Below are 12,688 nucleotides of genomic sequence, written 5' to 3' on the forward strand. Positions count from 1 at the left end.
TAAAATATGCAGGGCACAAATATGAGATGATGCTTTGATTCTTCTGATAGAAATGTTGATGCAGATTTGTTTATCATATCTGTCTGATGTGTGTGTGTGTGTGTGTTCAGTGTGCAGGTGCCATGTTTTGGGAAGTGTTGGGTCATGTGATCAGCTGACAGGAAGTTGTGAATGTGTCCCTTTGGCAAGCGGTCCTCTGTGTGATCGATGTCTGGTAGGTTTTATCTCTAGAATATATATATATATATATATATATATATATATATATATATATATATGCCTTTTTAGTGACCTCTGGTGGCCGCTGGGAGTAACTACTAACATATGTATGTTTCTGACTAAACCAACTGGACTTTTGATTAAGATTCAGCTCCATTGTTCACCGTGAATAAAGGAAGCCTTTTCAGACAGGTCAACAGTACGGGTCAAATAAACACACCCAAGGGTGTGGGCTTCTTGGTATTCATTCATTTGACCAGGACAATGCCCAGCTTCATATCTGAACTAGAGTTAGCGAGAAGCTAATGTATATATCTGTAGTTCCATGGGCAGGAACCAGAGAATAACATATGTTAAGAAAATGAATGCCGCAGTATCAGAACACAATTACAAAGAGTACATGTTCACTATATAACACAATAACATTAAGGCTTTACCAGAGGGTATGTTCAGTCTTACTGAATGTTGACTGATTATCTCTCCACACATAAATGCAAACTGAACAACAAGAACCATGCATAGCCCACAAGTGAAGAGAATAATCAGTTATCATTTGAATGCTTTACGATCTGTTTTCTGTTCAGCCAGGTTTCTGGGGTTTGGGACACTCTGAGTTCAGATGTTCAGCGTGTGACTGTGACGTTGGAGGAGCTTACAGCACCACGTATGTTTCCTCTGAACTAATGATTTAGGCCTGGTCTATCTTATGGAGCTCGTAGTACCATATTGCCGCACTAGAGAGCTGCACTCACTAAATGCGGGGCTACTAAAAAGTAGGATGGGAGCAAGAGCCTTCATTTATCAAGCTCCTCTTTTATGGAACCAGCTTCCACTTTCAGTCCTGGAGGCAGACACAGTCACCTCATTTAAGAATAGACTTAAGACTTTCCTCTTTAATAGTGCTTATAGTTAGGGCTGAATCAGGTTTGCCCTGGCCCAGCCCCTATATATGCCTTCCTACAGATTAGTCTAAGAGGTCTTTACAATACCACACCCAATATCACATGACTGAAAAGTCCACATAACAACCTTTGAAAAGGAAAAAGCATCTTGCAATGGGATCATACCAGTCGTCTCCATACAGAACTATAAACTGGTAACAAGGTAAAAATACTACATCTTGTAATAAATGAACAACTTCAACATTTACATGTTTAGGACACAATATTAATTGGTGGATATATTTCATTCATTCTGTTTTACTCTTTGCTACAAAACTGAACATCCAGAGAACAGACTGACAGCAGTGTTGCACTTCCCATCTCCTTAGATGTTCTCCGGAGGATGGACAGTGTCACTGTTTACCCAACATGGTGGGTCGACAATGCTCTGACCCCGCCCCTCGCTACTTCCTGCCTCCACTGGACTACTTCCTGTACGAGGCGGAGCTCGCCGCTCCGCTGCAGAGAAGAAGCTCTTCTACTCCTCTTCCTCCTTCACCGTCTTCTCCTTCTTCTTCTTCTCTGGTGTGTAACGATGAGTATATGTGATGGATGATCAGTGTGAATACTGACAATAATATCTGTCATTAACAGCATCTGTACACACACACACACACATATTTATGTATATGTGTATATATATATGTATATGTATATATATATATCTATGTATATATATGTATATGTATGTATATATATGTATATGTGTATATATGTATATGTATATATGTATATGTGTATATATATGTATGTGTATATATATATATATATATATATGTGTGTATGTGTATGTATATATATATATATATATATATATTTATTTATATATAATCTGTATTTTCAGTTGGACCCAGTTGTTTTACCTCAGTGTGAGAAGTATTACAGAGAGCAGGGTTACGACTTTAAGTTCACCAACGGAAGAGTCGTTCTGGTTCGTAGGACTCGACACCTCGCCCGCCGGTGGAGACGGGGACAGGTTTTATTAATTTCCTTTTGTACTTTAGTTTCGACCAATTGGGGGCCCAGTAATAACTGATATTTGTTTCCTTTCTGCAGCAGAACAGCCTCCCTCTGGACCCGGGTTACGCCCTGCAGATTGTTCCCCGTCAAAGGAAAACTGATCAGTCGATCACCTGGACCGGCCTGGGATTGGTCAGAGTGTTGGAGGGGGCAGGGCTTAGGTTCACTGTGGACAACCTCCCATCACCAATGGATTATCAGCTGGTTATTCGTTATGAGTCAGAGGTGAAGAAAACAGTCAGGGTCCTAGTCATGATTTGTTTTTTACAAACCAAGGGTCTGAAACCACATTAAATCTTTACGGATGTACAAACAAGGAAAAGTATTCATTCCAGACAAATGTTCTGATTTATAAAACTTTGCCTACGCCAGCCAATTGGACAATTTCCTTTAAATTCCAAATCATCGTGTAAATGTACACAGCTGGATCGGCTTCACATCCCGCCCTCTACACACATTCAAACAATGATGGTCAATGCAAAGCACTAGAACTGGGCTGCTAATCAATGAGCCTTCATGGTGAATCACTATGGGGAAGACACTATTGAGAGGAAGAAATTCCAGATTCTTGTGGATGAAATGATCCCTGACATTACAAATGTCAGTATTTATATGTTTACAGCATCACACGGATTGCTTCCAAAATGATGGTGACGATTTGTGTATCCAGGAAAATTTGAAAATGGAAGTTTAAAGGGTGAACACTATTTATTTATTGAAGTTTTGTTGAGGAGAATTTAGCCTGTATCAAGATTTTTATTTCCACATGTTGCTCAATGACACAATCCACATGTGCAGCTTATGAAGATGAGGCACAGATGCAGATGCAAAGAGCACAGCAAGTAAGATGTGCACACTAAATGATTTAACCAAAGAGGAACTTACACATTAGATAAGAGGCAAACTGAACTCCATGTGATAGGGTGAACTCACAAAGAACAAAGCAACAGAGGAGTAATAAAAAGGGACTGACAAATGGGAAAGGGGAACAGGTGAAGCCAATCAGGGCTGACGATAAACAAGTAAGCAAAACCAGATACCAGAGACTTCACTTGAGAAAGACTCACACATATAACCTCAGTTATTCTCTCAAAGAATTGGCATAAACTCTCAAACATTTCTGCGAAGGAAAGTGCTGAAAGAAGGAACTGACTTTTATTCATAATGAGGGAAAGCTAATGGAGGTTTGGGTTGGATCATGGTGTGGATCTGTGGTGAGGCTGTCTGCTGGTTTTCTTTTGAAGTGGAAGCAGTACTACACAATTACACTTTACCTGCATGATGACTTTGATGTTCTGCCTTTTATGTCATTTTTGTCTTCCTGTATTGTAACGTCAGCTGATCTTCCTCTGCAGTCTGCGTCTGATTGGCTGGCTTCAGTCAGCATCGTCACAGTGTCATCAGGCAGCGGCGGCTGCAGCAATGACCCAACAGGAAGTAAAAGTCTGGTTCTTCCTGCAAACTCCAGGTGAGACAGGAAACAACAGAGTCTGTTTACTGGCAGAAATGTCAGTGGACAGTTCAGAGCCTGAAAGTACCTTTGGTGAAGTAAGTCAACCCTCAGATCAGAAAAAGAGAGAGTTGAACCTAACCTGTAACAAACCCTGAGTCTGCCTCTTAGAGACAGACACTCTGTTTTATCCTCTGTATTTTACATTCACCATCAGTATGTTACTCAAATCTCAAATCTAACACTTTTAAAGTGATGACAGTCATTTGTATTTATTATTAATTCAATTCAATTCAGTTTATTTTGTATAGCCCAATATCACAAATTACAAATTTGCCTCAGAGGGCTTTACAATCTGTACACATACGACATCCCTGTCCTAGGACCTCACATCGAATCAGGAAAAACTCCCCGAAAATAACCTTTCACAGGGAAAAAAGGGAAGAAACCTTCAGGAGAGCAACAGAGGAGGATCCCTCTCCCCGGATGGACAGATGCAATAGATGTCATGTGTACAGAATGAACAGCATTTACAAAGTTACATAAACACATTACATGAATATGACAATGTATGAATGGAACTCCAATCCATGAAACAGAAGGAGGTAGAGAGGAGGGGGGGAGGGGCGCATCAGGGCCAACACGGGAGGCCGGCTCAACAGGCATCAGACACAGAAGTCTTAAGTGTATTCTTGAATGAGGTGACTGTGTCTGCCTCCCGGACTGAAAGTGGAAGCTGGTTCCATAAAAGAGGAGCTTGATAACTGAAGGCTCTTGCTCCCATCCTACTTTTTAGGACTCTAGGAACCACAAGTAGCCCCGCATTTAGTGAACGCAGCTCTCTAGTGGGGCAATATGGTACTACAAGCTCCTTAAGATATTATGGTGCATCACCAATCAAGGCTTTGTAGGTGAGGAGAAGAATTTTAAATGTGATTCTTGATTTTACAGGGAGCCAGTGCAGAGCAGCTAATACAGGAGTCATGTGATCTCTTTTCTTAGTTTTTGTGAGCACACGAGCTGCAGCATTCTGGATTAACTGGAGGGACTTAAGAGACTTATTAGAGCAGCCTGATAATAAGGAGTTGCAGTAATCTAGTCTGGAAGTAACAAATGCATGAACCAGCTTTTCTGCATCTTTTTGGGACAAGATGTGCCTTACGTAGATGAAAAAATGCAGTCCTTGAGATTAGCTTAACGTGGGAGTTAAAGGACAAGTCCCGGTCAAAGATAACTAGAGATTATTTACAGTGGTGTTGGATGCCAGGGCAATGCCATCTACAGAAACCACATCACCAGATAATTGATCTCTGAGGTGTTCAGGGCCAGTAAAATAACTTCAGTTTTGTCTGAGTTTAACATCAGGAAGTTGCAGGTCATCCATGTTTTTATGTCTTTAAGACATTCTTGAATTTTAGCGAGCTGGTTGGTCTCCTCTGGTTTGATCGATAGATATAATTGAGTATCATCTGCATAGCAATGAACGTTTATGGAGTGTTTCCTTATAATGTTGCCCAAAGGAAGCATATATAAGGTAAATAAAATTGGTCCAAGCACAGAACCTTGTGGAACTCCGTGATTAACGTTGGTGGTCATTGAGGCTTCATCGTTTACAAATACAAATTGAGATTGATCTGATAAATAGGATTTAAACCAACTTAGTGCGGTACCTGAAATGCCAATCGACTGATCCAATCTCTGTAATAGGATGTCATGATCAATGGTGTCGAACGCAGCACTAAGGTCTAATAATACCAGTACGGAGATGAGTCCTTTATCTGATGCAATTAGAAGGTCATTTGTAATTTTCACCAGTGCTGTCTCTGTGCTGTGGTGTTTTCTAAATCCTGACTGAAACTCCTCAAATAAACTATTCTGATGTAGAAAGTCACACAACTGATTTGCGACTACTTTCTCAAGGATAATAATAATAATAATAATAATGCATTTAATTTATATAGCGCTTTTCATAATACTCAAAGACACTTCACATAATTAAAACATCCTAAAAGCTAAAAATAAGAATAGCTAAAATACAGGTAAAACAAATAAAACAAATAAATAGGGACTTTTGAGTCGCTCAAACCCTGATAAGAAAGAAAACAAAAACAAACAATTACACATTAAAAGCAGTTCTGAACAGGTGGGTTTTGATTTGCGATTTGAATAAGGAAAGATCAGTGCAGTCTCGGATGAGTTTGGGTAGAGAGTTCCAGAGGGAGGGGGCAGATATGGAGAAGGCTCTGTCACCCCACGTCCGGTGCTTGGTCCTATGTGGGATGGACAGGAGATCGGCATCAGAGGAGCGGAGCTGACGGGATGGAGTGTGGTGGTGGAGCAGTTCGGTGAGGTAGGAGGGGGCCTGATTATGGAGGGCTTTGTGAGTGAGGAGAATGATTTTATATTGGATCCGTTGTGGGACGGGGAGCCAGTGAAGGCTCTGGAGAACAGGGGTGATGTGATCACGGGAAGGGGAGTGGGTGAGCAGGCGAGCAGCAGGGTTCTGGATGCATTGGAGTTTCTTTAGGATTTTGGAAGATGTGCCATAAAGAATACTATTGCAATAGTCAATTCTGGAGGTGATGAAGGCGTGGATTAAAGTTTCAGCAGCAGATGAGGAAAGTGATGGGCGGAGACGGGCAATGTTTTTTAGGTGGAAGAAGGAAGTTCTGGTGATTTGTTTGATGTGATGTTCAAATGAGAGGTTCCTGTCAAACATGACTCCGAGGTTGCGGACGTGTGGGGAGGGAGACAGAGTGGAGTTGTCGATGGTGAGGCAGAAGTTGTGACTGGTTTTGGTGAGAGATTTGGGGCCAATGATGATCATATCCGATTTATCACAGTTGAGTTTGAGAAAATTGGTTTGCATCCATGATTTAATGTCAGTGAGGCAGTTGGTCAGAGTGGAGTTAGTAGTAGTGGTAATGGCTTTTGTGGAGATGTAGAGCTGGACATCATTAGCGTAGCAGTGGTAGAGGAGACCGTGATGACGTATGATGTTACCAAGAGGGAGCAGGTAGAGGATGAACAGAAGAGGACCAAGCACCGAACCCTGGGGGACGCCCTGAGACAGAGGAGCAGTGGAGGAGGTGCAGTCCTCTTTTATGGAACCAGCTTCCACTTTCAGTCCGGGAGGCAGACACAGTCACCTCATTCAAGAATGGACTTAAGACTTTCCTGTTTGATAGTGCTTATAGTTAGGGCTGAATCAGGTTTGCCCTGGTCGAGCCACTTGATATGTTGCTATAGGCTTATAGGCTGCTGGGGGATGTTTTAGGATACACTGAGCACCTATCTCATCTTCTCTCTCTCCTTATGGATGAATTTACATCTCTCCATTGCACCTTATTAACTCTGCTTCCTCCCCGGAGTCGTTGTGACTTCACGTCTCATAGGGTCCATTGGACCTGGAGGTGTCTGATGCCTGGTGAGCCGGCCTCCCGCGTTGGCCCTGCTGATGCCCCGCCCCCCCTCCTCTCTACCTCCTTCTCTTTCATGGATTGGAGTTCCATTCATACATTGTCATATTCATGTAATGTGTTTATGTAACTTTGTAAATGCTGTTCATTCTGTACACATGACATCTATTGCTTCTGTCCATCCGGGGAGAGGGATCCTCCTCTGTTGCTCTCCTGAAGGTTTCTTCCCTTTTTTCCCTGTCAAAGGTTATTTTTGGGGAGTTTTTCCTGATCCGATGTGAGGTCAAAGGTCAGGGATGTCGTATGTGTACAGATTGTAAAGCCCTCTGAGGCAAATTTGTAATTTGTGATATTGGGCTATACAAAATAAACTGAATTGAATTGAATTGAAAAAAGTTGTTGATGCTGATAAATTGTTGTCTGTTTGTTAGATATGATTTGAGCCAGGAGAGAGCAGTTCCGGTGATGTTGAGGGACGATTCGAGGTGGGAGAGAAGGATGTTGTGGTTGATGGTGTCGAAGGCTGCAGTGAGATCCAGGAGAAGGAGAATGTTGAGGTGGCCAGAGTCTGAGGAGAGGAGGAGGTCATTGGTGACTTTGAGAAGGGCTGTTTCGGTGCTGTGCTGTGAGCGGAAACCAGATTGAAATGGCTCGAACAGATTGTTGGAAATGAGGTGGGTTTTGAGTTGTGCAGCGACGACGCGTTCCAGTATTTTTGACAGGAAGGGAAGATTTGAGATGGGCCGGAAATTGCTCATGGTCTCAGGGTCGAGTCCAGGTTTCTTGAGGATGGGGATCTTCGAGAGGAAGGGAAGGTTAGAGATTGGTCGGTAGTTAGCCAACTCCTCAGGATTAAGAGTGGGCTTTTTCAGGGGAGGTTTAATTACAGCTACTTTGAAGGAATGTGGTACATGGCCTGTTAGCAAAGACACATTAACAATATCCAGCAGAGAGGTGCCAATTAAAGGCAACACGTCTTTAAGCAGCCTCGTTAGGATGGGGTCTAAGAGACAGGTAGACGGTTTAGAAGTAGAAACCGTTGAAGACAATTGGTCTAGGTTAATGGGAGAAAAGCCATCCAAATATACACCTGGGCATACAGCCGTTTCCAAGGACACTCCACTTGAGGACAGATCGGCAGTGGTTGAGGCAAAGAGATCATCAATCTTGCCTCTAATAGTTAAAATCTTTTCATTGAAGAAGTTCATGAAGTCATTACTACTGAGGTCTATAGGAATACACGGCTCCACAGAGCTGTGACTCTCTGTCAGCCTGGCTACAGTGCTAAAGAGAACCCTGGGGTTGTTCTTATTTTTCTCTATTACTGATGAGTAATAGGCTGCTCTGGCATTACGGAGAGCCTTTTTTATATGTTTTAAGGCTATTTTGCCAAACTAAGCATGATTCTTCCAGATTGGTGGAACGCCATATGCTTTCGAGCTTTCGTGGAGTTTGCTTTAGTTTGCGGGTCTGAGGGTTCTACCAGGGAGCAAACCTCCTTTGCCTCACTGTCTTTTTCTTCACTGGGGCTATCGAGTCTAGTGTCATTCTCAGTGAGCCTGTAGCACTATCGACAATATGATCAATCTGGGACGGACTAAAGTTAGCACAGGAGTCCTCTGTCACATTGAGACGTGGTATTGAATCAAATGCAGAAGGAATCTCTTCTTTAAATTTAGCTACAGCACTGTCAGTTAGACATCTGGTGTAGAAACTTTTGACAAACGGTGTATACTCCGGGAGTATGAACTCAAAAGTTATGAGGTAATGGTCTGACAGAAGAGGGTTCTGTGGGAAGACCTCCAAATGCTCAATGTCAATGCCATATGCAAGAACAAGGTGGAGGGTGTGGCCAAAGCAGTGAGTGGGTTTCTGTACTCTCTGACAGAAGCCAATCGAGTCCAACAATGAGATGAATGCAGTACTAAGGCTATCATTATAAATATCCACGTGAATATTAAAATCTCCTACAATAATAACCTTATCGGTTTTAAGGACTAAACTTGATAAAAACTCTGAAAATTCAGATATAAATTCTGAATATGGACCTGGTGGCCGGTACAGTATAACAAATAAAATTGGCTGTAATGTTTTCCAGGTTGGATGTGAAAGACTAAGAACAAGGCTTTCAAATGAGTTGTAGTTTAGTTTAGGTTTAGGATTCATTAATAGGCTTGAGTCAAAGATGGCTGCTACTCCACCTCCTCGGCCGGAGCCTCGAGGAATGTGAGTATTAATATGACTTGGAGGAGTTGATTCATTTAGGCTGACATATTCTTCATGGCTCAGCCAGGTTTCAGTAAGACACAATAAATCAATGTGATTGTCTGATATTAAATCATTTACTAATACAGCTTTAGATGACAGAGACCTAATATTTAGGAGTCCACATTTAATTATCCTGTTTTGTTGCACTGTTGCAGTAGTGATGTTAACCTGTATGAGGTTATTTTGTATGACTCCTCTTCTGGATACTTTTGATTTAATTAATTTAAGTGGCCGTGGGACAGACACAGTCTCTATAGAGTTAAGGTTAAGGGTGGGTAACTGCTCGGATGGAAGTGCAGAGAAGGGTGGAAGACTACAACTCTGCTTCTGCTTCCTGATCTGAACTCAGTCATGGATTAAGTTCGTTAATCAACTTGGCCATGTTTGCAGAAATGAGACGTGCTCCATCCCAAGTGGGATGAATGCCGTCTCGACTCATCAGATCAGGCTTTCCCCAGAAAGTCTGCCAGTTATCTATGTAGCCCACATTGTTTGCTGGGCACCACCTGGACAACCAGCGGTTGAATGACGACATGCGGCTATACATGTCATCATTGATCAGATTGGGGAGAGGGCCAGAGAAAACTACGGTGTCCGACATTGTCTTGGCATAAGTACACACCGATTCCACATTAATTTTAGTGACCTCCGACCGCCGCAGTCGGGACACATTACTGTAACTACGCTCATCTTTAGCCAGCAGTTTTAAACAAGATTCAATGTCGCCCGCTCTGGCCCCCGGGATGCATATGACTTTGGTCCCTGGCTTCGTTATCTTCACGTTTCTGACTATGGAGCTACCTATAACCAGAGTGGGTTTGTCAGCGGGTGTGTCGCTGAGTGGGGAAAACTGGTTCGAAACGTGAAGAGGTTGGTGGTGCTCAGTGGACTTCTGTTTAGACTTAAAACCCCTTCGAACAGTCACCCAGCCATCCGGCTGCTCGGGGGCTGCCGAGGAGCCGTGCATCTAACCCACTTAGAACTGCCTCCAACCTAGCAAATGAACTACACTTGTTGCATGTACCGTTATCATTAAGGGAGGCAAAAGAATAGCTATACATAAGACACTCTGAGCAAGAGGGAGCGGGAGGGGGAGAGGAGGAAAACATTGCAAGCTGCTAAGCTGACAACCGGAAGTGATGCAATAGCCTTACCGGAAAGAGAGAGAGCGATGCGTTTAGGAACCTCAAGTTCTCATACCTTAATCATTAATATTGTCAACATTGTGAACACATGTAGAAATGTAGATAAATAAAGCTGAATCCTGAATAAAACTTAACTGTGTTAACTTATTGACACTTTTCCACTTTTGTTTAAAGACAAATGTAGACAGTCCATTCATGGATTATGCACATGAATATCTTGCCATGGTGAATCGTAGTATCAGAGTTCCATTTAATATCAAGATGGCGCCGCAGATGGCTGCCTCGGTACTGCGCTGTCGTACTTTTTCTGTTTTTGTTTGTTCGTCTCGTTTCCAGCTCTCCCTCTCTGATCACATTCAGCAGGGAGGAACTTTTAAACTTCCGTCAATCCACTGGTCAAACTCTTTCACCGCTCTTCATTGAACCGGAAAGCTTTACAGAGATTCTGGTTGGAGGAGCAGCGGCTCTTCTCGGAATTTGCTGGAGACGCCGACGGGGAAAAACAGAGCAAACCTCAGCAAAGAACAGACAGCATATTAAGTGTAGCACTAGGGATAGAAACACACTGGACCACTGCTACACTGTGCTAATGGACGCATATCGCTCAGTCCCTCGTGCAGCTTTGGGACTCTCTGATCATTGTCTTAGTTCATCTTCTCCCGTCCTACAGACAGAAACTAAAATCTGCAAAGCCTGTGGTGAGGACTGTGAGGAGATGGACCAATGAGGCCAAGCTGGAGCTACAGTCCTGCTTGGTCTCCACTGATTGGAGTGTTTTTGAGGCTGCTTATAGCAGCAGCCTCAAAAACACTCCAATCAGTGGAGACCAAGCAGGCCTGGATGAGCTCACTGACACTGTGACATCATACATCAGTTTTTGTGAGGACATGCATGTGCCGACTAAAACCTTCTGCACATACAACAACAATAAACCCTGGTTAACTGCAAGACTCAGGCAGCTTCGTCGGGCTAAAGAGAGGCATACAGAGTTGGGGACAGGACTCTGTGCAACCAGGCCAGAAACACCCTGACGAGGGAGATCAAGGTAGCTAAGAAGAGCTACACTGGAAAGAAGATTTTCAGCCAACGACCCCACGTCAGTTTGGAGAGACCTGGAAGTACTCACGAACTACAGGAGACCACCCCCCACACTGAGCACAATCACCGACTGGCTGACGACCTGAATGTCTTCTACTGCAGGTTTGATAAGCCCACTTCCACCCACCAATTGCCCCATCATCAAACAACCACCTACACTCTCTGCATCTTTCTCATCTCTCCCAAACAGCCCCCTTCCGGCACTGAGGATCTGCAAAGAGTATGTGGGTCGGCTCTTTCACAGACTGAAGATCAGGAAGGCTCCGGGCCCAGACGGTGTGTCCCTCTCCTGCCTGAAAGTCTGTGCTGACCATATGGCCCCCATCTTCACGCAGATCTTCAACCGATCACTGGCGCTGTGTGAAGTCCCATCATGCTTCAAGCGCTCTATGATCATCCCGGTCCCCAAGAAATCCTCCATCACAGGATTGATTGACTACAGGCCCTGTGGTCATGAAATCCTTTGAGAGACTGGTGTTTACTCATCTGAAGGACATCACAGGGCCCCTGCTGGACCCCCTGCAGTTTGCCTACCGGGCAAACAGGTCAGTGGATGGTGCAGTCAACATGGGACTGCACCATGTGCTGCAACACCTCGACTCCCCAGGGACATATGAGGGTCATGTTTGTGGATCTCAGCTCAGCGTTCAACACCATCATCCCGGAGGTACTTCAAAACAAACTCTCCCAGCTCAGCGTGCCCGCATCCACCTGTCAGTGGATCAGTAACTTCCTGACAGACAGGATGCAGCAGGTGAGGCTGGGAAAAACCACATCCAGCACGTGGACTATCAGCACTGGCGCCCCCCAGAGATGTGTGCTCTCCCCACTGCTCTTCTCCCTATACACCAACGACTGCACCTCAGAGGACTGTCTGTTGAACTCCTGAAGTTCGCAGACGGTCATCGGCCTCATCAGGACCGGTGATGAGTCTACGTACAGACAGGAGGTTGAACAGCTGGTCCTCTGGTGTGGTCAGAACAACCTGGAGCTGAACAAGCCCAAAACTGTGGAGATGACAGTGGACTTTAGGAGGAGCCCCCCCCACCCCCCCCAACCCCTTCCTGCGCCATCTCAGGAAGCATAAACTCTTCCTGTGCCAGCTCAGGAAGTACAACCTGCCTCAGG

General features: G+C 44.0%; 1 protein-coding gene across 3 annotated transcripts in view; it reads left to right on the plus strand.

Moving 5' to 3' along the window:
• Positions 1-12,688, plus strand: part of lamb4 (laminin, beta 4) — a 44,912-nt gene that overhangs the window by 14,885 nt on the left and 17,339 nt on the right. For 2 of the 3 annotated variants that reach the window (XR_004609625.1, XM_034535960.1), the window contains exons 11-16: positions 111-214; positions 804-883; positions 1,490-1,685; positions 2,005-2,136; positions 2,217-2,405; positions 3,536-3,648. Coding sequence is in view for 2 of the 3 variants with exons in the window: in XM_034535960.1 (XP_034391851.1) it covers positions 111-214; positions 804-883; positions 1,490-1,685; positions 2,005-2,136; positions 2,217-2,405; positions 3,536-3,648 (814 nt within the window). In the remaining variant the exon portion in view is untranslated. The remainder of the gene's footprint in view (positions 1-110; positions 215-803; positions 884-1,489; positions 1,686-2,004; positions 2,137-2,216; positions 2,406-3,535; positions 3,649-12,688) is intronic. The other variant, XM_034535961.1, reaches the window with a different exon arrangement.

The sequence above is a fragment of the Cyclopterus lumpus genome, chromosome 6 (genome assembly GCF_009769545.1).
Source record: "Cyclopterus lumpus isolate fCycLum1 chromosome 6, fCycLum1.pri, whole genome shotgun sequence".
Lineage (NCBI taxonomy): Eukaryota > Metazoa > Chordata > Actinopteri > Perciformes > Cyclopteridae > Cyclopterus > Cyclopterus lumpus.